Genomic DNA, 27,032 nt, shown 5'->3' on the forward strand with positions numbered 1-27,032 from the left:
GGTCGGCGTCTGGGGCCGGGGCGGGGCGGGGCGGGCCGGGTGCGCGCGGGTCCGCGTCCCCCGAAGGCCGTTGGCGCCGGGGCGCGGGGGGGGGCGGCGCGGGCGGGGCGGGGCGGGCCCGGCGTTCGCGGCCCGCGCGCGGGGCCCGCCGGGCCTCCGGGACCCGCAGGGCGGCCCCGGGACCCGCAGACCTCTGCGGGCTTCTCCTTCGGCGCCGCTGGTGCTGGTTTTGAAACACCCGACAGCGAACTCTGCGAACCTCCCCCTTGGGGCGCGGTGTGTCGGGCATCCGGGGTGGGTCTGCAGGGACACCAGTGGGCAGGACCCATCAGAAGAGAAGATGCCTGGTCCTGGCTCTGTCACTGGACAGACTGCCTTGGACAGACGACTTCATCCTTTGGTCCCCAGTTTGTGTAGCTGTCTCAAGTAAGAGAGGGGCCCCAGGGGGGTGTTAGGTGGGTAGCCCCAGTGCACCCCCCCAGCAGCTCCCCTAGGGCAACCCTCCCAAGGGCAGCTCTCTTGCCGCAGGTTCCTCTGCAAACTCAGGCCACCCCTCTGGGACCTCTGACCTAGGAGTAGAACCTGGGCTACTGTAGTCACTGACCCTGGAGCCGGTGGGAGAGTGGACAGCGTCCTGGAAAGGCCTCTGGGACCTGGGTGGGGCCCAGGACATAGCTTCCATGGAAGCCCAGCCCTGTCTGGGGAGCTGGCATTTTCCTGATGTGACATGGGCTCAAACAAGGGGCAGTGTGGGGAGAAAAATTTGAAGGGCGGGGACTCCCAGAGATGGGATGCTGACCTCTTGGGGAAGGAAGGGGCCAGTCTCCAGGAGCCATCCCCTTGGTGTCCCCTTCCAGAGTGGTTTCTGGGCTTGTGGGTGGGAGCTGAATGGGGTGGGTGGCCTCCACAGAAAGTTTCTCTGCTGCCCAGAAATCTTTGAACCTGTAATTGGAGCAATCACAGCTGGTGGGCGCTGTGAATTGGAGTTTAAAAGGAACCAACCAAAGGCCCTTTCTGCCCTTTCTGCTTCGAGCTGGGAACTACCCCAGGCAGCAAGGACCTGCCCTAATTCTCAGAAAAAGCCAAGCCGAGGTTGTAATGTTATGCAAATGACTGGCACTGTCCCCTGCAGTTTCTAGAGGCTGCTCAGGTGTGCGCACACGGGACAGCGAAGCCAGCCCAGCTCTGACCTCTGGGTGGGGGATGAGGTGCGTGTGCCACCAGCTATGTTTGTTCAAAGCCAAGCTTGTGAAGGCAGCTGAGTCTTTTGGAGATGTGAGCTTTTTTTGGCTTTGCTGCAGGAGCTGGCAAGAGGGTCAGCTTGGGGCAGAGCCCCAGTGGGAGGCTGCCCACCAGGGTGCAGGAAGTGACTCGGGACCCCTGGGCGATTGCTAATTTGGAACTAATGCCCACAGTTAGCAGAGGGGCCTTGCAAGGAGTGGTGGGGGTCTTGTCTTTCTGTCCCTAGGACCAGAGATGAGAGAGGCCTCCATCTCCTGGGCCTTCGTGGTGTAGGTGAGCTGCTTCCTTGGGAACATGGGCACCTAAAGGGTTCCTGCTGTGTTTCCTGGGCCCGGCTGACGCGGGGACCTGGGACACCAAAGGCCAGCTGCCCGGGTCTCTGCCTGCCCCTCACTCTGTTCTACCTCCTTGCCCTCAGCAACAACCATTCCTGCTTCCCTACTTGGCCACCCAGCTTCATTTCCTCCCCTGTAGCCACCCAGTGGCTGTGTGGTTGGTGCTAATTCCAGAGGCCTCTGCAGGTGTTAGGGGCAGAGATGTTGATCATGCTCTGTTAACAGTGATTGTTAAGTATAGTTAGAAGAAATACTAGTCATGTTCTGTTAACTGTGATTGTTCTGTTCGAATTAGAAAAAGCACTTTCTAACCTGGCTGGGAGTTGTATGCCCCGGGACTTGGGAATTACCCTTGGAATGCAGTCCAGTCTCCTTTTCTGAGAACTGCCCATCATCATGGAAAGATTAACAGCCTTGTTCCCAAAACAATGGAATCTGGGAAGCACCTGCCCTTTACAACCCCAGCCCACATTGCCTGTAATCTGGTCCCTGAGGTGCCCACCTGGAGTCCCTGAGGTGCCTGCCCTTTGCGAGCTCTTTGTGAACCCCAGCCCACCTTGTCTACTTCCCCATGCCTGTAATTCCTACTTTCCCATGTAGTCTTTGTCCTGCTACCCAATATAAGCAACTGGCTTATGGGTGGGGTGGGCAGCAGAGCAGATTTTCATGGATGACCATTACTGCTTTCCCAATTTGCTGGCAATATTGGAATAAATGCTCATCTACGATTGAACCCTGTCTCTTCTTAATTGGCTCAAGTGGTGACAGGCAGCCTGGACTAATTGCAGTCTGGTTTCACAGGTAAGCACATGCCTCAGCCAAGGGGAGGTGGCAGGTGACAGACTCATTGCCTGACCAAACTTCAGTCAGGCTCCTGAACCTTCAACTAGGTCTGTCTGCTCCCTTTCTTATAAAATCCATTTTTAACAAGAACCCTGCTGAGTCAACTTAGCAAGAACATCCGCCCTCCATATCTGATCCTCCGCCATGCCCAGGTGTGTCTGATCACCTCCCTGCCTTCAGCAAGAATCCTGGTGGGTGGGTTTAGCCAGAATTCCCCCTCACCCATGCTGTTTTCTCATAGTAACTTTCCACTCACTGACCCCCACCTGCTCCTTGGCTATTGTAGGGGAGGAAAAGTTTTACTTGACCCTTACAGGGTCCCTGGCTGGGCCTGAAAATGAAACTGACAGAATCTTCATCAGGAGAAAACCATATACATTTATTTAATTTTATAAGTTTGATGTGACATGGGAGACTTCATGAGGAATCGAAGACCCAAGGAAGCAGTTAAACCTTAGTATTTCAGGCTGGCTTGATGGGGGAGTGGACAGTCATGGAGGATGACCGGCCAAGGAGCGAGGCTGGCACAGTGAACTCGGGGAGCCTTTGCAAGGCCCTGTCTTTGGTGGAAGGAGGCTCCTTTTCTCCTGGTGTGGGGGCACTTCTCTCAGGAGGGTTTGATGACCTATTTTGGGGAGAAAGGGGGGTTCAGTGACCTGCTTCTCAAACTCCTTCAGCTAAAAATACTCAACATGTCCAGGTGCCGTACACTGGGGTAACGTCCTGAACCCCATCACTGTTAGTTCCCACTTTCCCCTGCTATAATCAGATTGAGCCCATGTGTGCCCTACTAGAGAATTTCATTGCAGTGGCCCATGTACTTAACGTGACGGCCCTGAATAGAATATGCCTTGTGGTGCTCTTTGGAATTGAAACTGGGAAAATAACCTGTGCCCAGGCCTGGACTGCCTGTCCTGGTGAAAGCCAGACTCACAAGACAGGTGCTGAGGCGAACGAAAGACGCTTATTCCAACTGCCCACAGCTGGGGAGATGGGAGACTTTTCTTGTCCTCAAAAACCCATCTTCCCCTTCAGTGCAGGCTGGGCTTTTATAAAGAGGGAGGGGAAAGCAGAATGAAGAATCAGGGAAAGAGAATGTGGGTAGGGAGTACAAGGGGGGTTCTGATGATTTGCAGTCCCCGTGGAGGTCTTCATGAATGTTTTTATTACTGGTGTCTAAAATAGGTCGGTCAGCCTTCTGAAATCCGTTAATCGGTCATTGGGTGTGTGTCATCCTGGTGTTTCTGAAACCTAATCAATCAACCTCTGAATTCCTGGTGGCCAGGCATGTAAGTTCAGGGCTCCGTTACAAGTCTCTTTGTTCTTGCCTGGTCAGCTGAGAACTGCAACAAAATCTTAGCCAGAACGTAAGATTAAATATATATATAGTTGATTAATTAGTTACACATTCTGTTAGTAAAAGGGCAGGAAAGAAAAGAGAAAGGAAGAGAGGGAAAAACAAATGTCATACTGTTATTCTATACTTACCCCCCTATCAGAATGGAGAGGGGGGCATGGGAGAGGCTCTCCCTGCCCAGGAGTGCTGTGGCTGCTGGGAGGTGGCTCTGTGTGGCACTGTCCCTCAGCCCCCCCATCAGTTGTATGCCTCAGCCTTAGGCTGCTGACCTTGCTGTGCCCTATCTGGAATTCTTGACCCCTGGCATGGCTACCCCCCTCCCTTCCTTCCAGCCCACTGGAAAGTCACTTTCTCAGTGGAAACTTCCCTGGCCCCTGGTTCCTTCTCCCACCCCTGCCCAGGTGTGAGCAGCTGTTCTTGGGCTCCTATGAATGGAGGGTAATAATCTTACACACTCAGCTGGTTGGTGGGAAGCATCAATTAATGTGGGCAAGGCTGAGCCACCACTGGCATGTGGGTGCTTCATGGTGCTGGGCAGGGGCCATGAGAACATCAGACAGGGAGGATCTCCTGCAGGGAGCACCTTGGCTGAGGCCTGGGGAAGAGAGGGGTTATCTGGCTGAGGGCAAGGTAGAGAGAAGACAGGTTGTCACACAGTTGAGTTACAAGTGGGGGTCAGGTTTCATGACAATGGTGCGTGCAGTGGAAGGACCCTGAGCGGCCATGTCAGAGATTCACTCGGCAGGAGGAGAATCATTCTCAGACTTGACACAGAAAACCTCTATTGAATGACACTCAGGTAGGCTGGTAACTGTTTCCCAAAACAAATCATGCCATCATTAAAGTTCATCAGATCATCACACAGGCATTTTATCAGGGACGTCAACTTCGTTCCAAAAGGAGGTTCTGCCCAGACCAGGCGTGGGACAATTTTCAAGGAACTAGATGGAGCTCAGAGTATCTTCTCCAGCAGATCCAATATTTGGTCTCTGAAGTGGTTTCAGGCAGCAGCCTGGAGACTCACTGTCTGGCAGCCAGGACATCCCCTGCAGACCTGGTACAGGTCTAGCTGTGGTGGGCAGACAGGCAGCTGTCAGGAACAGGCCCAAGGGCTTGAGGGAGGCATGTGGACCACAGCCCAGCCTCCAGGACAGGGCAGGGGCAGTTTACAGTAAACACAGGAAGAAAAGACTTAACCAGGACAATTGCACCCTTTGGTAAAGTCCGGAGGAGTGGGTATTGGAGGAAGGTGATCCTGCATTGGGTGGACCCGAAAGTGACCACAGGTTCTGGATCTGAGGGGCTGGGATGGTGTCAACAATTTGCACTCTGCTAATTAAAACCAGAGCTCACGAGAGCCCATGTGAATGAAGCTGAGAAGCTGGAAACTCCTTGGTTTAATGGAGAAAAGGCATCCAAAGACAGAGAGACAGGGATGTACTGTGCTTGACCTGCTTGGTGATCCCTTAACTGTCCTCTGGGAGGGCCTGAGGACACCCCCTCACCAAGACATTAGAGGTGTACTTTGGTGTAGTGAGGGGGCAGCAGCACCCTTGAAAGGCTCTGGGGAGGCTGGCCTCTGTATGGCAGACATGAAACGGGGTAAAGAGAAATGGGTGGAGCAACTGGTCAGTCTCTCTCTCGAATCAATCAATAAAAATAATTTAAAAAAAGAAAGAGGTGAAGAAATACTGGGGTGACAGAGGCCATGTGCCCAGGCAGGTGTGGTCATCATGATGGTCAAGAAGAATGGTGTGGCCTCAGAGACCTTTGGTTCATTGGCCATGGAGTCACCCTTAGGACAAAAGCAGGGCCATGTCAGTGGAGGTGGGGGGTGGTGGTGGAAAGACCCTTATGTCTCAGGAACAGGACTTGAACTTGACTCACAATGCAGAGTCAAATCTCCCCTTCCAATTCCTGGACATGAGTCATTCGCAGATCCGGAGCCCTCTGCCAGAGGGAAAGACCTGGCGGAAATACCCAAGGCTGTGTGGTCTTTCCCTGGCCCCCCTGAAGGGAGGTGCAGACTGTGGCTGGGATGGCCAGGCACTGGGGGAGGGGACACCTCAGGGACTGTTGAGCTCTGGCTCTGAGCTGATGACACTTCCCAGACTCTCTGATGTACCCCACCCCACCCACTCATAGTCCAGCGATCAGAGGGGTAGGATGAGACATGCATTGTGGGCCACAGCCCATCTCACAATGGACACAGTGGGTATGTGACTCTATCTTGTGTTAATTTCCCGGATCTCATGGCATATGGTTTGGATAGATGTACTGCACAGCAGGCCAATGCAGCATTACCTGCTGATCCCAGCAAGGACTCAGGTGGGAAGCCCAGTGGAGGCTCCTGGGGCTCTCTCCTATATCAGTTGAGGAAACACCAGCTACTTTGACAGATAACCCCCAAATGCTAGTGACTTAATACAATTGATGTTTATTTCATGCTCCCAGAAGGTTTGCAACATGGGCAGGGATGGGGGCACTCTGCTCCATCTAGTCATTCAGGGACCCAGGCCATGAGTGACCTGGGCCGTGCTGTCATTTTTGACATGCAGATTTACGGTCATCCTGGAAAGGTGAAGAGAACACCTGCAGGATTGAGCAACAGGTATTTGTGGGTTGGGTCCAGGAGGGGCCCACAGCATTTCTACCCAAATTGGTTCCAGAACTTTGTGACATGGCTCTGCCTGCATGCAAAGGGGGTAGGAGGTCCAGACCTGGCTGAGAAGGTGGTCTATGGGAGCTGGGGCATTGGTTTGCTGACTATGGTGACAGGCATAACTCCCCAGGAGACCTGACTATGTTGGGGGATAGAGTGTTTGCAATGACTCTGTAACACTAACTCTGTGTATTCAATCCCTTCCTGATCAAACTAACCACACATGCATCTGTAATCTGCACACAGACCCCAGCTTTTACAGTCAGGGAAGTGAGAGGTCAAGGAACAGGGAGGCCGTGGTGTGAGGAGTCATGAGGATGGAGATGAATGAGGTCAGAATTGGGGTGAGCAGGTGACCCGTGATCAAGAGCCAAAGTCTTCAGTGACTGAAAGGACGTGATTGATCAGAGGGGGACCCATTTGATCACTGCTCTATTCCTCGTGCCTTGTACTCTGGTGTGTGTGCGAGTGTGTGTGAGTGTGTGTAATAAACATTTTAAAATGCAGAATGTTGCCCAGTCAGCATGGCTCAATGGTTGAGCATTGACCTATGAACCAAGAGGTCAAGGTTTGATTCCCGATCATGGAGCAAGCCTGGGTTTCGGGCTTGATCCCCAGGAGGGGTCGTGCAGCAGGCAGGTGATCAGTGAGTCTCTCTCGTCATTGATGTTTCTCCCTCTCTCTCTCCCTCTCCCTCTCCCTTCCTCTTTCTGAAATCAATAAAAACATATATTTTTAAAAAAAGACAAAATGCAGAACAGTCTTTTGTTCATTTATGCATTCATTTAATATTGGCCCAGCAAAAACTCAATGAACACTCACATATGCTGATTGTTGTGGCTGAACAAGAAAAACAGTCCCAACAAAATAATCCAGAGCCCCTGTACTGCAGAGCACTTGGAAATGCTGACAACAACGTAATAAGCATTTTTTGAAATGTACAGCTGAGCTTGAAAGAAAGCAAGGTGTATCCCCAGAGACACAAAATGAAGTGGAATCTATAAGCAACAGGGTTAGCGGGTATAACATTGGGGACATTTCCCAGTACCAGGAACTTAAAGGTTTGGGTTTTAGTGGCTGCACAAGAGACAAGAGACAGGGGCTTGGGCCCATGCAATATAAGAAGTTGGAATTTAGATTCTCACACAAAACCAAGACTTTTAAAGACCCAAAATTTCAGTGAAAAGCTAGAAAGACTGGGGGGGGGGGGGGGGAAAACCCTGCTTTCCAGGAAAGAAAAATGAAAGATTTTTGTAACAATGTCACCACGAGATGGAAATCAAATATCCCCTCAAAATTCATAAGTATAGATTTACTTTTAAATGGGTGTGAGTTTTAAACACACTGGGTGGTGTGCAGCCAGTTGAAGGTTGTCAGCTGGCAGCACTGAGGCACTGCCCAAGCAAATGCAGGTCACTTCTGGAGGAGTATAGCCCTTTCATACACTGGAAGATTCAATATTGTTAAGATGCCCATTCTCTCTAAATATATTTATAGATTCAATGCAACACCAATAAAATTTCCAGCAGGTTGTTTCTGTAGAAACTGATAACCTGATTCTAAAATTTATACAGAAATGAAAATGACCTAGAATTAGCCAACAAAATTAAAAAAGAGCGAAGTTGTAGGACTTATCCGATTTCAAGATATAGTATAAAGTTGTAGAAATTAAGACAGTGTGGTAGTGGAGAAATTATGTAAATATAGATCAAAGGAAAAGAACAGAGAGCTCAGGAACAGACCCACATGTAGTGGTCAACCGATTTTCAACAAAGGTGCAAAGGCTCTTGATTCAGTGGGAAAGGAAAGTCTTTTCAAAAGTGGTGCTGGGAGGTGCCTAAAGTAGTCAAATACACAGAGACAGAAAGTAGAATAGCAGATACCAGGGGCTAGGACACAGAAACAGAATAGTGGATGCCAGGGGCTGAGCAGAGAGGAATGGAGAGTTACTGTTAAACAGACAGACAGAGTCTGTTTGGGAAGGTGAAAAAGCTCTGGAGATGGATGGTGATGGTTACGCAACAATGCAAATATACCTAATGCCACAGAACTATACACTTAAAATGGTTAAGATGGTAAATTTTATGATATATATTCTTTACCACAATAAAAATATTTTAAAATAATTTTTTAAAATGGTCTGAAACAATAGGACATCCATAAAGGGAAAAATACAGACGTCAACCTTTTCCTGTACCACAAATAAAAATTAACTTTAAATTAAATCGTAGACCTAAATGTGAAAGTTAAAACTATAACTTCCAGATGAAAACACAGAAGAAAATTTTTGTGATCTTGCATAGGCAAAGTTTTTCTTAAAAATGGCACAAGGAATATGAACAGTAAAAGAAAAAAGATAAATCATTTCTATAATAATGAAAAATGCTAGTTCTTCAAAAGGGACTATTTTGTTTTTTGAAAATATATCTTTATTGATTTCAGAGAAAGGAAGGGAAAGGGAGAGAGAGAGAGAGAGAGAAACATCAATGATGAGAGTCATTGATTAGCTGCCTCCTGCATGCCCCCTACTGGGGATTGAACCCACAACCTGGGCATGTGCCCTGGCCGGGGAGAAATCACAACCTCCTGGTTCGTAGGTCAATGCTCAACTGATGAGCCATGCAGGCCGGGCTGAAAGGGACTATTTTGAAAGTGAAAAGGTAAGCCACAAAAATTAGAGAACTTTTTCAATACACATAGCCTACAAAAAAAACCAAAAACTTGTATCTGGTCTATATAAAGAGCTCCTAAATTTCAAAAAGTCAAGCTATCCAGTTTTTAAAAACAAGCAATAGACTGGAACAGACACTCACAGAAGAAGAGGTGAATGGCCAATAAGCACATGACAAGAGGCTCAATACCATTAGCTATCTGGGAAATGCAAATTTAAACACACAAGGAGATACCACTACACATCCATTAAAATGGCTAAAATTAAAAGGACAGGCAATGCCAAGTGTTGACAAGGGTGTGGAGAAAATGGAAACACTTGAATGTAAAATGACACTACCATTTTGGAAAACTGCTTGCAAATTTCTTAAAAAGGTCATATCTACCATTCATTTGAATATACTTCTTTGGTTGAGGTGACAGAAACCAAGTATGAACTAGCTTTATGATGATAAAAAATTTTGAGTGTTTACTCAAATACAAGTCCTAGGCTACTGGTACTCCTCTGAAGTTCACTATCTGCTGGGCATATGTTAAGCCTGGCATGTGGCCAGAGTGAATGAGGGCATGAAACAATTATTGCCATTGTCCCCAACTTACCAGGGCTTGTACAGAGACACAGGGAGGCTAAGTAGCTTTCCCAGGCCACCTGGGTGTTTGGTGGATGAGCTGGGAATCTCATCCAGGCACCTGCTCCAAGGTCAGCCCTTCAACTTCTCCATTATGTGGACTTTCAACCTAGAAATGAAATGTATTGGTTCTTAAACCCAAACACAAGAAAAGCAGAAGTGCTATCAGATTGCAGCGACTCAGGTTAGAGACTCAATCCCCTTCAGAACCGTCCTGGTATCCCGTATCAGTAGGCTTTCAGGGTGCTTTCTTCTCAAGGCTGGGATTTGGCCACCAGTTCACATCTCTGCTATGTATCCCAAGAGCAGAAAAAGAGTTTCTTCCCTCACGTGTGAGATAAAATCCCAGGGTAGGATTCTTATTGGTTCTGCTTGGGTCACATGCCAACTGCCATGGTTGAGATTCTGATTTCTCACTGACTCACCACATGTAAATCTGGACAAGTTAAGTGACTTTCTCTTGTTTGCTTTTGTCCCCTCACTGTTAGGTGAGGGCAGTGACAGAGGCTTGCCCGGTGCTCTGTGATGACCGAATGAGTTAATACACATCATGCACTTAGAACGACAGGAAGCATAAGGCTTCCTCAAAGCCTGAGTGAGGAACCCGTTTTCATGGTTTTTATCGCATATCCCTTTTTAATCTAAGCGTTTCCATAGAGCTTTGCGGTGGTCTCCCTGTGGAAAAATCTCCCTGTGACGTTGTGACCGCTGCCTCACCCCATGGGTTTGGGAGTTTGCATTATATTATTCTTTGTAGTCCCAGCAAAGAAATTAACATAAAAGAGGTCCTAGGCTTAAAAAAAACAAAGAAGAAAAAAGAAAAAGAACAGGAGAGCTCTGCAACAGTGGACCACTGCTACAAAAAGGTCTTCACGGACCCCCAGGAGCTGTGCTATTCAGACCGCCTTCTCTGTCCACAATGCAAAGAACAGGAAATTAGTATCCAAGGGTCAAGTCTCCTTCCAAAAAACCTTGTACACATTTGAAAATTTAAACAAGCATACTTTTCAGCACTTCCCAAGCCAAATGCTACAACTGCTGTTAGAAAGTCAGAACGAGATGAAATGAAAAACACTACTTATCACAACGTAAGGGACAGAACCAAAGTGGCACTGGGTAACTTATAGCCTTAAATGCTTATGGTCAGAAAAGACAAGGACTGAAAACAGAGTTAAGTATCTGACGAAGGAATTAGAAAGGGAGTCGTAGCAAAACAAAAGAAAAAGCAGGGAAAATAACAGAACAGGATAAAACAGAAAACACAAATGATTAACAAGACAAAAAACTGACTCTTTAGAGATTTTTCCTAGAAAAATAAAATTTAACAAACCAGACTCAGGATGAAATAGAACCTAAATATACAGATAGATATTAATAACTAGGAGCAATAAAAAAATCTACCCACAGAAAAAAACACCAGATCCAGACAGTTTTATAATCAACCGAACCCTCAAGGATTCCTGCCTCTTACAAACTGCTCTGGAGTTTGGGAGGCGTCTGACCTGAAGGAAGGTGTGTGCGAACAGCCTAGAAATGAAGATGAAACTTTGATTTATGCACTCAGCAGATATGTGCTGAGCACCTACTGTGTGCCGGGCACTATTTCAGGGACTTGGGCACATTGGTGAACCAAATAGGTCAAGCTCCGTCTCCACAGAGAGCCTAGGTTCTGGTGTGCAGACAGAACTAAACAGTAAGCATGAAACAAGTGACTTACATTCAGATCATGTGTAGGAGACAGTAGGTGCTGCTGAGGAAAGAGAAATTGATGCCAGTGAGGAGTGAGTGGTGGAGGAGCCTGCGGTTGGCGGGGAGGAGGGTCCACCTGAAGAGACTGGGGAGAAAGGACAGGCAGACAGGGGAGGGCCGGATTGTAGAAGCCCCTGCCCCCATGAGTCGTCATGGAAACCAAGGGGGTGAGGGTTCAAGGGGGAGTCAGTTGAGACAGGAAAGAAGGCTTGTGGGGTCAGCCCAGGGGAACTTTGGGGTCAGGCCACTGTGGCTGAGGCTTGAGGGAGGGTAGGGTTGGGATTCCGTGAGGAAGCAGGCCCTGGGATGGGAAGGGTGCAGGAGGGGGACACACCTGAGCTGCAGTGAGGCTCAGGTGAGGCAAACACCTTGCCAGGAGAGGAGCTGACCAGGAGGCACCTGGGGCATCAAGGGCGGTGAAGTGAATGCTGGAGCAGCGAGGGCCTTGGTGGGCAGGTCCATTCAGAGCTGGGTTTGCCCTGTGCCAGGCGCTGCTCTGGGTGTTGAGCTCACATGAGCCCCCCAGGCCCAGGAAGCCTGTTTGTGGTGGAACGTGGGGAAGGTGGGGAGGGTGAGAGCACTGGATCCTTCTGGAACCCTGGTCCTGATGGGAGGAGGGAGGCCATGGTCAGGTGAATGATCACCTTCAAGGACAGAGACTAGGGAGCCGAGGGGCAGGGCTGAGCCAGGAAGGTGGGCAGGGGCAGGTAAAGGTGGACCTACTGGGGGAGGCTGGCACGTGACATAGGGCAGGTGGCGAGGAGCCTGGGGGTCTTCTAGTCGCAATAAAATAAGGAGCAAAGACACCCCATGCCTTGGCTTCCTCCTCTGTAAACCCACCACACTGCAGGGACAGAGGCCCTGATGTGGGCACAGTGCTTCTGGGTGTGTTATTTTTGCTGCTGCTGGGTGGTGGAGGAGCTGGGGGAGTGGGGGCTGGGATTTCATACGTTATGTGCCATCCTGTGTGCCAGGCACTTTGTGGAACCAGTGCTGATTGAGGGTTCTGGTATCACCCTGGACTGAGCTGGGCTGTAAGCCTGGAGATCATGAGTCTGATGGAGGTTCTCTCCCCAGGGGGTGGGCATCCATGCACAGGACTCAAGTAGGGAGGTTGAAGGGGCCCCCATCAGGTCCAGGCTGGGTGGGCAGGTGGGCACGTGGCCATCAGGCCTAGGGCAGGTTTGCAGGGAGATGGCAGAGGCCTACAGCTGCTCTGAGTCTGAGTCCGGGAGAGGTGCAGCCTCCTCCTGGCCTCCTCCCTGCAGCCCCATCAGTCGGGGACTCTGGTGAGCATGTCCGTGGCCTTGCGGAGGCCACAGTGGGAGGAAAGCCTGGGAGCTGGGAGCAAAGGCAGGTGGAGGTAATGGTGGGATGGATGGGGGGGTGGCTGGGCGGCTCTGGGGTGGGCATGGAGTTGGGGGCCTGGGTGACTTGGGGAGGGAGGAAGCGGGAAGGGGCAGGAAGATGGTGGAGACACAGAGCACCGGAAGCAGTAGTTTCCTCTCTCCTGGGCTGGGCCAGGAAATCCAACCCTCATGCTTCCCAAGGTGCTTCCTGCAGATAAGTGGGCTTCCAACCTCCCCTTCCTGCTCCCCGCTTTCCCCACCCCTCCCATCCTGCTCCAGTCCCCAGGGGACCCTCAGCTCCCTCAGGCCAGGCCAGTGGCCTTGGGAAGAGCCTGGACAGAGGAGGGTGGGAGGCCTGGGCATCCTGGGGCCGTGCTTCGGGCAGGGAGTGTCTGCGGAGAAAGCGGGACCTGACCCACAGACAGCGCTGGACACTGGGCTCTGCGAGGTCAGTGGAATCCTGGGAGGCAGAGATTTCCCCTGAAGCAGGTGGTGGGTGGGGAGGGCCAGGGCTCCCCAGGGGTTAGAGCTGGTCCTTGGGAAGGGCCCTGGCCCGGGGTGGCCCAGAGGCTGCTCTGGCCCGGGATGGGCGCGGGAGGCTGCGGAGGGTAGAAGTGGTCCAGGGCTCGAGGGGAGCGGGCCCTCGTGGGGGGAACGTCAAACACTTCCGTGTGGGGCTGGGGTGTTTCCAGGTTGCCACGGGGAGGGGCAGGGAGGTGTTCCGTGTGTGGGTTCATTCAGGTGTACTCCTGGGAGCTCAGGGAATCCGGGCGGTCGGGAAGGCGGCGAGGCGAGGTCAGCGCTGCCTCCGCCGGGCCCGGCGTCCCGCGCGGGGCTGCTGCGCGCAGGTCGCCCAGTGTGTCCGCCGAGGGGTGCGCGGCTGGCCGCGGGGTCGGGCCGTGTCTGGGGGAGGAAGGCAGGCGCCGGGGCGGTCCTGTGGGGGCCGCAGCTCTCCCTGGAGTCGGGCCCTGCGCCGTTCCGCGGCCGCTCCGAGCTCGCCGAGGGGCGCGGGGCCGGCGCCGGGCAGCTCCGGGAGGCGCCGGGTGGGGCCGCGCTCCGGGGGGCGGCGGCGCCCGAGCTCGCTTCTAGACCGCGCTCCCCTCTCCACCCACTCGCCACCCCCTCCCGCGTTGCCACGACGACGGGCAAAGCTAAAATCCACTTCCCGCGGCAGGTGGAGTCTAGTAGCGCCCCCTCCCCTAAGCCCTTCTCGCGGGTCGCGCCCCCACCCTGCCGTCGCTAGGGTGACGAGGAGGGGGCGACAGGCGTCGGATCCAGGCGAACCGGGGGCTGGAGCGGGGGTGGGGAGGAGAGGCGGGCTCCGAGTCGGCAGCGAACTCCCCAAACTCGGCGCGGGCGGGGAGCCGCGCGGACCCTGTGGCCGTGGGGGCTGAGCCGCGGGGCTGACCGGCTCCGGCCGGGGAGAGCCCCAGGCGCCCCGCCCCGAGGTGCCCCGGTCCCACCCCAGCCTGGGGCAGGTTCGGTGCCTGTCGTGCCCCGGCTGGGGTGGGGGGCTGGGTGGGGTGGGGAGGTCGGCCGTGGGGACGAGCTGCGGCTCCCGGACACTAACCCTGGTTTTCTCTCCGTTCCCGCGGCCCCCTGGTCCCGGTGCCCAGAGCGCCCGCCCCGGCCCCAGGACCCTGCTCGCCTCGCCCTCGGCGGTGGTCCGCGGATGCCTGCCCGCGCCCGGAGAGCGGCGCGGCCCCCGCTGCTCGGCCACTGCCCCCGCCGCGAGGCCTAGGGCTCCCCGCCCCCGGGCCCCGCCCGCCGCGCGAGCCCCCGCCTCCCCGGACCCCCAGGCCCCTCGCCCCGCCCAGGGCTGGCCCTCGGCCCCCGGCCCCCGCCTCCGGCGCAGCCCCCGGGCCACCCCCGCTTCCCTCCGGCGCAGGCCCCCTCCCCCCGCCGCCCCCGCCCCCGGGGAAGGCAGCGCCGAGCCGAGCGGGGCCCATGCAGCTGAGCCGCGCCGCCGCCGCCCCTGCGGAGCCCTCGGCGCCGCTGTCCCCCGCGCCGGCCCCGACCCCGGCCCCCCCCGGCCCCCTCCCGCTCAGCACGGCCGACGGGGCTCTGGCGGGGGGCGAGGGGGGGCCGGGGCGCCGCGCGGAGACCCCGAACGCCCCGCTCCCGGCCGCGAGCAGCCCCAGCCCCGGCCCCGGCCCCGGCCCCGGCCCCGGCGCGGGGATGGACGGCCCCGGGGCCAGCGCCGTGGTCGTGCGCGTAGGCATCCCGGACCTCCAGCAGACGGTGAGCCCCGCCGCCCCGGCCCCGCAGCGCCCCCGCCCCTCCCCGGCACCCCCACGCCACCCCCCGCGCGCTCTGAGCTGGGCGCGGGGACCCCTGGCCCGCGGCTACTCACCCCTCCCCCGCCGCCTCCGAGGGGACCCTCCCCATCGCCCCCCGCGGGGGCGGGGCCCGGGAAGCACCGCCCCGGGGGCGGGGCCTCGTCCGCTGGCCTCCGGGGCGCGGGGTCCGAGGCGTGGGCTCCCGAGCCCCGGGCTCCTGCGGGGTCCGCGGACTCGGCGCCCGCGCCGCGGGCAGGGCCGCCCCGCGTTCACGAGCCCGCTCCGCCGCAGAAGTGCCTGCGCCTGGACCCGGCCGCGCCCGTGTGGGCCGCCAAGCAGCGCGTGCTCTGCGCGCTCAACCACAGCCTCCAGGACGCGCTCAACTACGGGCTCTTCCAGCCGCCCTCCCGGGGCCGCGCCGGCAAGTTCCTGGACGAGGAGCGGCTGCTGCAGGACTACCCGCCCAACCTGGACACGCCCCTGCCCTACCTGGAGGTGAGCGCCGAGCCCCGAGGCTGGGGCAGCTCGCGGGGAGGCGGGATCTCGTGTGCGGGGAGTGCGGGAGCCGTGTGCATTGTGTGCGGGGCGCGCGGCGAGCGCTGTGCCGGGCCTGCAGTCAGCAGCGCGTGCCGGGAGCCCCGAGCGTGGTTCCGCGGGGTGGGGTGTGGGCAGGGGGCGAGCAGGAGTGCACCCAGAGCGTGTGGAGTAAGCCAGAGCGTTACCTGTGCGTCCACCTGCCCCCTCCCCGGGCATCTATGAAGGCAGACCTGAGCCTTTCTCATTTGCTCGCCCATGTATGCGGTGAAGGCCACCAGGCAGGGGGACACAGACTCGTGGTTTGGGCAGAGGGATGCCAAGTGCAGTGAATAATGAAATAAGCGTTATGGTAGCTGAGCTGAAAGTTAGCTTGGCCTCGGTGGTTGCCCAGGGAAGTAGGGTCAGTTCTACTCAGAGAGGGGGTGCCTGGGAAGCTAATCCTGAAACCAGGTCTTGGAAGAGGAGTGGGGTTTTCCAGGGAACCCTGGGGAGGAGACAGAAAGGCCCTCACACTCCACGAGCAGCTGGGCATTCCTCGCCTCTGAGCTTGGTGCTGGCTCTGTGTCCACCCTAGTGCGGATGGGATCTGTGTGACTGGCCTGCGGGGCTCTGTGACTGAGGGTGGGTGATCAGGGTGAGGCCTGAGCTGCAGAGGTAAGCAGGATGCATTCACTCAGCCCAGGTGGGTGCCTTTCCCCTGCCTTTTCTTTACCTGAGCAGTTTCGATACAAGAGGCGAGTTTATGCCCAGAACCTCATCGATGATAAGCAGTTTGCCAAGCTTCACACCAAGGTAAGGAGGCAGCTGTGGGGAGGGGACTCTAGAAGTTACCTTTTGCCCTTATGGCCAGTATTTCCCCACCTCAGCCTTAGCAGGATTTTGTGATATCAAAAATGTCCTTTAAAAGCTCCTTCGTGAGGCCCTCCCTGTGCTCCCAGCAACCCTACCCAGCCTGGGGCTGACCACAGTCCCTGCAGCTTCGGCTCTGTTTTCTCCTGTTGTCAGGGGCCCAGACCAGGTGTTGGGGGTGGCTGGAGGGCTGGGCACAGACTCGAGTCATCATGGCTCTGGCTTGGGTGGTCTGGTGATGGGTTCCAGTCAGATCAGACCCTCTGGTCCACCCCTGACTTAGTGGGGGTAGAGTACGTTAGGTCTTGTGTCTTGGTGAGAACCTTTGTGGGAGAGACGTGAACAAGCACCTGATGTGGTTATTGGGGGAGAGCAAGGAGCCCAGCATGTAGTGTTCACCAGTGCTGGGCACTGGCAGTCATGCAGCTCATTAGTTTCCTCCTGGGAGGCACTGTTATCCCATTTTGCACATGAAGATGCTGAGTTCCAAAGCAAAGTGACTTGCTCACAGCTGTGCAGCTGGCACTGTGCTGCTTTCTCTGAATGCAGGAGGGGCAGGGTGAATGCTATGGGCCCTTCCCGCAGGGGGACCCCCTGGGCTCCCACCTCAGGCTTCTGTGGACCAGGGGACATTTGCTTGCTGGATCCTTCTTTGGAGCCTAGAAGAGAGGGATCTGAGCACTGTCATTCCTATGCCCCTGTGACCCCTTTGTGACCTTGGAGCCTCCATGCCAGGCTTCTCTGCTGCTCCAGAGCATGTGGTGGTCAATCTCTGGGGCTGCAGAGACTGTTGTGGGAGGGTCCTCCTTTCCCTCCCCTGGCCTCGGTGTGGCCATCTTACCCTGGATTCCTCCATGGTTACCTCTTCTCCAAAGCTGTCCTCAGCCACTGACAGGATGCTGGTGACTCTTGGCCTTCAGTGAGTCCCACTTGTTTTTAGGATGAATTTCAACCTCTTACCACAGCCTTGTATCTCCACCTGCCTGGGCTCCAGCTGCCCCACCCTCACACCACCCACCGTGGGTTTGGCTGAGGTCTCTCCCCCAGTCGTCCTTGCATGTCTGAGGAGGCCACCTCCTATGGAGTGGTCCCTGGGGCACCCTCTCCTATTTCTGGTGTGCTTGAATGTTTCTAGGAGTCCTGGGGCCTCTGGCCAGGGCACCTTGTCTGTGCACGAAGCTTCCGTAGCAACAGTAGGGGCTCAGGGAGGCTTTGCTGAGTGAATTCACACTCGGCTAGGTGAAAAAATGAAAGGCAGGAAAAGTTCTGTCACAAGAGGGGATACCTGAGGGTGGAGAAGGGCCCCTGGGTGGGAGTCTGCCCTAGGGTGAGTGCATGTGGAAGATGGGCCAGGGGAGAAACAAGTCACCTTGGGAGTGATGAGGGCGCGGGGCTGGTCCCTGCCTGGGTGGCCCTGGGGCACTAGGGCCAGGCAGAGGAGCCGAGGCAGTGCAGTAGATGCTCCGTGGGTGGCCTGAGTCTGGCTGGTGGAAGGTGGGTGACAGATGATGGCAGCTGTGATGTGGGCTGACCAGGATGGTTGGGTGTTCCAGGCAAACCTGAAGAAGTTCATGGACTACGTCCAGCTGCACAGCACAGACAAGGTAGCCCGCCTACTGGACAAGGGGCTGGACCCCAATTTCCATGATCCTGACTCAGGAGGTGAGAAGCAGAGCAGGAAGGGGCATGACCTTGGAGTGGCTGGGACCTGACCGTCATCTGTCCCTTGACCCCAGAGTGCCCTCTGAGTCTTGCGTCCCAGCTGGACAATGCCACGGACCTGCTGAAGGTGCTGAGGAATGGCGGTGCTCACTTGGATTTCCGCACTCGAGATGGGCTCACTGCCGTGCACTGTGCCACGCGCCAGCGGAATGCGGCGGCTCTGACGGTCAGTGCGGTGGGGCCTAGCCTGGAGGGGCAGGTGGACCAGGATGGGGAGGAAGTTGGGTCCAGCATGGACACCGAGCCTCCTTACCCTCAGACCCTGCTGGACCTGGGCGCTTCACCCGACTATAAGGACAGCCGTGGCCTGACGCCTTTATACCACAGTGCCCTGGGGGGTGGGGACGCCCTCTGCTGTGAGCTGCTCCTCCATGACCATGCTCAGCTGGGGACTACTGATGAGAACGGCTGGCAGGAGATCCACCAGGTGAGCAGAGAGCATGAGGATGGGGTGTCCTGCCTCTGTCAGGGGGGTGAGGTCCTGGGTTCTGTAGGGGGAGGGGGATTTCAGGCTCTCTCTGCAGGAGTTGGGATTCCCAGCTCTATCTACAAGAGTGGGGGTCCTGGACTGTGTTGGGAACCCAGAAGCACCTCCCTTCTCCCCTAGGCCTGCCGCTTTGGGCACGTGCAGCACCTGGAGCACCTGCTGTTCTACGGAGCTGACATGGGGGCCCAGAATGCTTCGGGGAACACGGCCCTGCACATCTGTGCCCTCTACAACCAGGTGTGACTGTAGAGGTGACCCCGTGCAGTGACTATATGTGTGCATGTCTGACCCTGTGTCCCTTTATCCGTGTCCTGCAGCGAGCTGTGCCCCTGTAGGCCCAGGTGTGCATGTCTGTTTCCTGAACATACCTGTGTTCTGAACCACCAGGTGTGAACTGTGTGCATCTGGGCCCTCTGGGCCAGGTGGGACTTGATGTGTACACCTGACCTGCTCATCCCTATGCTAGGCACCTATGCTCTGAACATGTGGATGTGTGTGCCCCACGCCCCTGCATGTGTGCCCCATGTGTGCTGTCACCCCCTGATCCCCACTCCACCTGCCTCTGCTGACAGGAGAGCTGTGCTCGTGTCCTGCTTTTCCGTGGAGCCAACAAGGATGTCCGCAATTACAACAGCCAGACAGCCTTCCAGGTACGAGAGTGTACAGCAGCAAAGCCGCCCGGGGGGTGTCTGTCTCTCTCTTTGTGGCTGGACCTCCCTGGATCTTGGTTCTTCCCCTGAGGCAGTCGCCCTAGGGTGAGGTGGGGGACAGGTTGTTCAGCAGTGGTGGCTCGTAGGTGTGGTCACTGTGGATGCTGAACTCTTTCACTTCTTGGGAGCGAGGAGGGTCAGAGGGCTCTGGGGCCAGGGGATACCAGGTGTGGACCTGACCTTCCAGAGACAGGTGGGGTGCAGAGGTGAACCAGGGGTCAGAGGGATGGTCCCAGCTCCTAACTTAATTTAGTGATGTTTCTGAGTCCTTTCTCTGGTCCGGTTTGGTTCTTGGCACCAGGATGACTAGATGGAGGGGTGCCCATGTTGCCTGAAATGTGTGGGAGGATTTGGGGACCATGGAGGGAGCTGGGGCCTACAGAGGAGATGTGGGAACAGTCCAGGCCACCGCTTTGTCCAGCAGATGCCGAGATGGAAGTGGAGGGCCTTTGGGAGAACCAGATGCAGGGGCAAGGAAAGGGCAGAGGGAGGGTGACAGGTGGGAGGCAGTGGGGGCCATGCCCAAGATGGGAAAGGTGGTGTGTGGAAGGGCCATTGAGAGAACAGGTGGGGTGACCAGCATGCCCCCGTGTGCCCAGGACTATCCTGGTTTTAGCTCTGAAAGTCTCGTGTCCCAGGGGATCCCTCAGTCCTGAGCAGACTGGTGTGGTGGGTTAGACGGGGCAGAGCCCGAGCCGGGGGCCAGCAATCACAGAAGACAGGAGCCCAAGGAGCCACCAGGGGCCTGGGGTGTTGAGTGTGGTGTGGCCAAGCCTCTCACCACCCCTTCCCCCGACCGTGGTCCTCCCACCCCAGGTGGCCATCATCGCAGGGAACTTTGAGCTGGCCGAGGTCATCAAGACCCACAAAGACTCAGATGTTGGTGAGTTCTGCCCACCCCAGGTCCACGTTGAATGTGGGTTTATGGGGGCTGTCAGGGGTCAGTGGGGATGTGACAAGGGAGCCCTCATGCCCTGAGCCTCTTCTTCTAGCCCTGGCTGCCAGCCCTAATCTGTTCCTTCAGTCCATCCATGTGTGGCCCCTGCAGGGATGGGGAACATGCTGAGGGCAGAGCGGACAAAAGGTCAGGGTCAAGGTCAAGGGTGTTGTTAGGTTAGGGCAGGGTGGCTGGGGCCAGGACTGGGTTTAGGGATCGGCTGAGGTTGAGAGTGGGTTGAAGTTAGGATCAAGGCTTGTTTTTCCTTTAGGTCAAGTGAAGGGCCAGCAGGGGATGGGGGACAGTGGATGTGAGCCCCTGCCCCTCAGCATTTTACTCCAGCCCGGAGCAAGGACTAGGTTCAGTGGCCACAGCTTGCCTCCTGGACAAGGCCACATCAGTGTGCATGCAAGGAAACACACAGCGATGAGGGTGCTGTCTTAGGGTCAGGTGTGTGAGTGGCTTGTGGTCCCAGAAGAAAGACCAGGGCATGCCATCCAGTCTCAACTCCAGGGCAGGCAGGAGGATGGGTACAGCCATCACATGTAGCCTCAGGGAGGCCCATACCCACTCCCAGGCCACTGATGGGTGTGGGTCTGGTCTGGAACCTGTCCTCAGAACCCTGCCATCCTTCCCTGGTGTGGGGTGGCTGGGGCTGCAGGAATGGGTGGGCCTCCCCTTCTGGAAAGAGAATTTTCTGGTCAGAAAATTCTCCAGCCACCTGGCCACATAGGGTCTCCCTTCTCGGCTCCCCTGTGTCCTGGTTGACCCGGGCCTTTTTGCCCATGGTTCTCTCTAGAGCACAGACTCTCAGGCTCCCCTTTCACCCTGAGTGACACTGACTAGCGGAGAGCTGGGGCTGGTCTTAGGGTTAGGACCCTTCTCAGTTATGATGTAAGGTTACTATCAGGGCTGGGGTTAAATTTTGGGCTGGAGTGGAGATTAAGGCCAAGTTCATATTTAGAGACCTTTCTCTATGGGGTCTACCCTGAGTAGACCTCGCCCTCCCAGTAAGGCTCGGTTATGGGCCCCATATGGGTTATGGGACGAGGTCAGGACTATGAGAATGGGTAGTGGGTCCAGAGTGTGGGCGGATCCAGGGCTGCAGCATCCGCTGAGTGAAGTGGTGTAGGGTTGAGGTCCAGGTTCTGGCTGGGAGAGAACTGTGCCGAGGTTTGAGGTATGAGCTAGGGGCAGGAGACCGTCTCAGTCTGGTTGGTTGTTAACCTGGGAGGACCTGACTTTGTGGACCTGTGGGGTCTCTCTTCTGCATCTGATCACCTAGGCATGGGAAAGCTCCTTAGGGCCTCTGTGCCTCAGTTTTTAATTAAGCAACAGTGGTCTTTTACTGTTATTTGCATCCACCTCTAATCTCTGACCTCCTGTGGGTCTGGACTCTGCCCATGGCCTTGGTCCAGCTGATTGGAGGGAGGAGGCTTGTCTCACCTAAGCCAGGTGGCAGGAGGGCCCCAGCTTCCTCTCATTTTTGTGGCCTGACAGAGATGCTCAGGCTCCTGGGAGCACTGTTAGACAACTTAATGCCTGGCTGACCTGGAGTGCGCTACCTGGTTGAGGTTAGAAGTGCCATAGCTGGGCCTAGTTATGGGCTGGCATCCCTGTCATATAGGCCCAGGTGGCCATCGGCTCTGCTGATTGTGTACCCATTCCTGCTGACTTGTCACACATACACTCGGATGATACAGCCAGATGTCCCTGTGCAACAGGCTGACGTAGTCATGAGTATTTACCCTAAACCCTGTTGTTATCCCAACTCACCCTCTCAGCACTCCCATGAGTGATTATTAGTCCATGTTTACAGAGGAGGAAACTGAGGCACAGCTGCTTAATGGCAGAACCTGTCTTCAGACCTAGGCCATCCCAGGCTCTGTCTCTGTCACCTCCACTCCCTCTGCACACATTTACTCCAAGGACACTCCCTCACTGACAGACACAAGTTGCCATGTCCCATCCCAGCTCTGGGACCCTGGGTGGGGCCTGTACACAGGAGGAGCTGCAGGAGGCTCTGCCCCCTACCCCCCTTCCTCCTCCTCAGGGAAGCAGTCCATCTGCAGGGTCTGCTGGGCTGGGACCTGTCACCCTCAGGGGACAGGACACTCGAAGCCTCGTGGCAGCCCCACCTGCCCCTCTAGACTGCCAGGCCTGAAGCAGGGCCCCTGGCCTGGGAGCAGCCACCTTGGGCCACCATTGGGCCCATGTCCCCCACCACCCCACACACACACTCTCTAGCACATGTTCCCACAGACCAGTGTCCCTCGGTGCTTTGACCCTGCACTAGGGAAGTGCTTCTCATCTGAGTCACATCTGACTCAGCGGGCCTGGGTGTAGCCCGAGAGTCTGCATTATTAAGGATCTCCAGCTCCAGGTGAGGCTTCGATCCATGGCCCTTACTTTTTGTAGCAGGAGTCTAAAATAGGGCTTGGCAACGATGCCCTGCAGGCCACATCCAGCCCCCAGTCCACATCTTTTGTTTTAAATTCAGGCTTTAAAACTGAGAATTTAAATTTTATTTAAAATTAAATTTGTAGAACATGAAATGGGCTATTTTAAATTGAATAATTTGTTGGTATTTAGTATATTCACAATGCTGTACAATCAACTCTACTAAATTCCAAAACATTTTTATCACCCCCAAAGAAAATCCTATATAATTAAGCAATTAATCCCATTCCCCTCTCTCAACCCATGTCGGCCACTAACATACTTCCTGTCTGTATGGATTTACCTCCTCTGGGTATTTCATATAAATAGAATCGGACATCATGTGACCCCTGGTGTCTGGCTTTTCACTCAACATATTTTCAAGCTTCATCCAGACTGTAGGCTGTATCACTGCTTCATTCCGTTTTATGGCTGAATAATATTCTATTGTTTATATATATGACATCCTGTTTCTCCGTTCATCCTTCGATGGACACGTGTGCTGTTTCTACCATTTGGCTGTTGTGAATAGCGCTGCTATGAGCACGTGTGAATGTATTTGTAAGAATTCCTGTTTTCAGTTATTTTGGGGTATCCACTATTTTATACTTCCTTCCACCAGCGATATATGAGGGTTCTAAATTCTTCAAATCCTCACCAAAACTTGTTCTTATCAATTTTTTTTTTTTTTTTTAAATACAGCATTTCTAGTTGGTGTCAAATGATCTCCCTGTGGTTTTCACTTGCGTTTCCCTGATGGCTAATGATGTTGAGCGTCTTTTCATGTGTTCATTGGCCACTTGTTTTCTTCTTTGGAGAAGTGCCCACTCAGGTCCTTTGCTCAGTTTTTAATTACTTAGAATGAGTTAGGAAGTGTTACTTCCTCTTCCACTTTTAGGAAGAGTTGGGAAAGGATTGGTATTAATTCTCTAAATATTTGGTAGAATTAATCAGTAATGCTGTCTGATGCTGGCCTTTTCTTTGTTGGGAGATTTGTGATTACTGACCCAATCTCTTGGCTTGCTGTAGGCCTGTTTAGATTTTCTGTTTCTTCCTGAGTCAGTTTTGGAAATTTGTCCATCTGGCTTATCTAATTTGTTGGCATATATATATAGTATCCTCTCATATCCCTTTTTAATTCCCTAAGATCAATAGTAACTCCTCACATTTCATCTCTGATTTTAGTTATATGTGTCCATCTTCTCTTTTTTTCCAGCTAAAGGTTTGTCAATTTTGTGGACATTTCCAAAGAAATAGCTTTGGTGTTATTGGTTATGTGTGTATTTCTATTCATTATTTCATTTATCTCTGTCTAACCTTTATGATTTCTTTTCTTCTGCTAGCCCTGGGTTTAGTTTGCTTCTCTTTTCCAGTTCCTTAAGATGTGTAGTTAGGATATCGAGTTGAGACCTCGATCCTTGATGAACATGGGTATTTACAGCTGTAAGTGTCCCTCTTAGTACTGCTCTTGCTGCATCTCATGGCTTTAGTGTGCTGTCTTTTTGTTTTCATTTTCTCAAAGTGTTTACTAATTTTCCTTACGATTTCTATTTCAACACGTTGGTTGTTTAGGATTGTGTTGTTTAATTTTCACCTCTGTGAATTTTCCAGGTTTTCTTTTTCTGTACTTGGTTTCCAGTTTCATTCTATTGCGATTGGAGAAGATACTTTGTATGATTTCAGTCTTTTAAAATTTATTGAGACTTGCTTTGGTTTGTCTGGGGCATGTTCCATATGCACTTGGGAAGAATGTGTTTTCTGCTGCTGTTTTGTAGCGTGTTCTCTCTCTCTCCATTGATATATCTGGTTAGGTCTGTTGGTTCAAGTTTTCTATGTCCTTACTGAGCTTCTCTCTAGATGTTCTATCTGACATTGAAAGAGGGGTGTTAAAGTCTTAAGTATTATTGTAGAGCTGCCTATTTCTCCAAATGTGTCAATGTTCCCTATTTTTGTTTGATACTCTGTCATTTGATGAATATATGTTAATAATTGTTAATCTATTTATGAATTGACACTTTTATCAATATATACTGTCCTCTGTCTCTTGTAACACTTTTTGCCTTTAAGTCTATTTTCACTGATATTAATATAGCTACTTAGCGCTCTTTTGGTTTCTATTTACATGAAATACCTTCCTTTATCCTTTGATTTTAAACCTACCGTGCCTTTGGATCTAAGGTCATTCCTTTGTAAACAGCATATAGTTGACGGTGTCTGCTTAACCCTCATCTGCTTTTTAAATAAAGTCTTATTGGAACTCAGCCACAGCCCATTTGCTTCTCCGTGTTTGTGGCCATTTCTGTGCTGCGGTGGCAGTGTTGGGCCCTGCAACTGAGACTGTGGCTTACAAAGCCGGAAACTGTGACTGGTTCTTTACAGAAGTTTGCCAGACCCTGGTCTAGACGCTCCCTTACAGTTTCCGGGGTGCAGTAGCTACACGTAGTCCTGTACAGCAGCAGTCTGGTGCGATTTGTCACCAGTTTTGTGGCCTATTCTGTCTCTCCTGAAACGAACCCTTCCAAGAGCAGATCTGAGCATCCCCAAGACCTGATCTGGCTGACAGGAAGAGCAGGCTTCCACCCCCGGAGCTAGAGTTAGAGGCGGTTTGGAATGTGATCCCCACTGGCAGCTTCAGGGTGGCCAGCTCTCCTGGTTTGCTTGGAACTGAGGCATTTCCTGGGACATAGGATTTTAGTTTTAAGATCTGGAAAGCCTGGGCAAACCGGACAAGTTGGCCACCCTCTCTGGCTGCCCAGAGCCTCACCTATGTGCCCCCCACTCCCAGTACCATTCAGGGAAACCCCCAGCTATGCAAAGCGGCGGCGGCTAGCCGGCCCCAGTGGCCTGGCCTCCCCACGGCCCCTGCAGCGCTCAGCCAGTGACATCAACCTGAAGGGCGAGGTGCAGCCGGCAGCTTCTCCTGGACCCTCACTGCGGAGCCTCCCCCACCAGCTGCTGCTCCAGCGGCTGCAGGAGGAGAAGGACCGGGACAGGGACGGTGACCAAGAGAACGCCATTGGTGGCCCCGCATCAGGCAGGGGCAGCCAGAGCAACCTCAGGTAGGAGAGGCCTGGGAGGCCCTGGCAGGGTCTGGGTGGGTGGGGTGCCAGGACCCAAGCTGGGAGGAGTCAGCATGGGGAGATGGGGAGGTCTGTGGTGTCTAGCACTTCTGCATTGGTGGGCTGAGGCTTGGGGTGGGTGACTTCCAACCCCCCAGATAGACCTCCCTGGGTGGGGATAGGGAGAAGGTGAGGTCCTGTGGGCTAGGGCAGGCTCCGCCACGCTGATCATGGGTTGAAACCGGACTTGCCTTGAGGACAGTAGGCAGCTGAGGGAGCATATTGGGAGGAGAGGGTCTGATCAGACCTGTGGTTTAGAAAGATTCCTGCTGTGCCAGGGAGGAGGGGTGGGTGGCAGGTAGTAAGGGGTTACGGAATGGAGCTTCCGCTCTAGGAGGCTGTCACCCCTAGCCCTGTCTCCAAAGGGGAGTATTTGTCTTTCTCTCACCTCCCTGGTCCAGGACACTGTGGTTCTACTCTTTACCCTTTACTGTGAGTGGTGGGACCCTGAGAACCAGGGACATGGTTAAGGACTTGCATCCCCAGAACGCAGGGCAGGACCCCTGGCTAGAACCCCATTGGCCATTGTCGGCTGTGCAGTGGGGAATGCGAGGGGGCACTGGCTTTGCAGCCAGATGGCTGGGTCCAGTGCAGTCCTTGCACCTGCTCACTGTGGCCTTGGACAGGTCAGCCAACCCCTCTGTGCCTGGGGTTCTCATCAGTAAGGCAGGACTAATCTTACCTAAGTTGTTTCCTTCTGGAAGCCTTCTCAGCCTGGGCAGGTGAGAGTTCCCTACTGGGAGCCCCTGGCCCACAGTACCAGCCAGCCACTGCTGGTCAGGGCATTTCTCCTCCCTGCACCTTGAGGGCGAGCGCCAGCATCACCCCCTTTTTAAAAAAAATCCTCATCCCAGGATATATTTTTATTTATTTTAGAAAGAAAGGAAAGGAGAGAGAAAAAGAGAAACATCGATTGGTTGCCTCCCATGTGGGCCCCAATCGGAGATTGAACTCGCAACCTGGGTATGTGCCCTGACTGGAACCGAACGCAAAACCTTTTGGTGCCCAGGACGATGCTCCAACCAACTGAGCCACTGGCCAGGGCAGGAGCCATTTTTCTTGCTTCCTAGTTTCCCCAGGGCCAGTCACAGGGAAGGTGCTGGGGAGGCACTGTTGA

The 27,032-nt window shown here is 54.1% G+C and overlaps 1 protein-coding gene and 1 long non-coding RNA gene across 2 annotated transcripts in view; one reads left to right on the plus strand and one right to left on the minus strand.

The window, feature by feature from the left end:
* Positions 1-2,779: 2,779 nt before the first annotated feature.
* Positions 2,780-13,129, minus strand: LOC308554059. The gene is made up of 5 exons (XR_013998331.1): positions 11,822-13,129; positions 11,456-11,488; positions 9,710-9,847; positions 4,229-4,372; positions 2,780-3,045 (listed from the first exon to the last, which is right to left on the minus strand). It is a non-coding gene; the product is annotated as an uncharacterized lncRNA (long non-coding RNA).
* Positions 13,130-14,044: 915 nt separating this feature from the next.
* The window catches only part of SHANK3 (SH3 and multiple ankyrin repeat domains 3), a 49,100-nt gene continuing 36,112 nt past the window's right edge, over positions 14,045-27,032 (plus strand). The window contains exons 1-11 of the mRNA XM_081130789.1: positions 14,045-14,103; positions 14,764-15,077; positions 15,407-15,610; positions 16,373-16,444; positions 18,055-18,163; positions 18,238-18,389; positions 18,483-18,650; positions 18,831-18,947; positions 19,283-19,360; positions 20,237-20,303; positions 25,582-25,855. Of these exons, the coding sequence (XP_080986915.1) occupies positions 14,784-15,077; positions 15,407-15,610; positions 16,373-16,444; positions 18,055-18,163; positions 18,238-18,389; positions 18,483-18,650; positions 18,831-18,947; positions 19,283-19,360; positions 20,237-20,303; positions 25,582-25,855 (1,535 nt within the window). The 5' untranslated portion in view covers positions 14,045-14,103; positions 14,764-14,783. The remainder of the gene's footprint in view (positions 14,104-14,763; positions 15,078-15,406; positions 15,611-16,372; positions 16,445-18,054; positions 18,164-18,237; positions 18,390-18,482; positions 18,651-18,830; positions 18,948-19,282; positions 19,361-20,236; positions 20,304-25,581; positions 25,856-27,032) is intronic.

This window comes from Miniopterus schreibersii (assembly GCF_964146895.1).
Source record: "Miniopterus schreibersii genome assembly, chromosome: 2".
NCBI classification, from domain to species: Eukaryota; Metazoa; Chordata; class Mammalia; order Chiroptera; family Miniopteridae; genus Miniopterus; species Miniopterus schreibersii.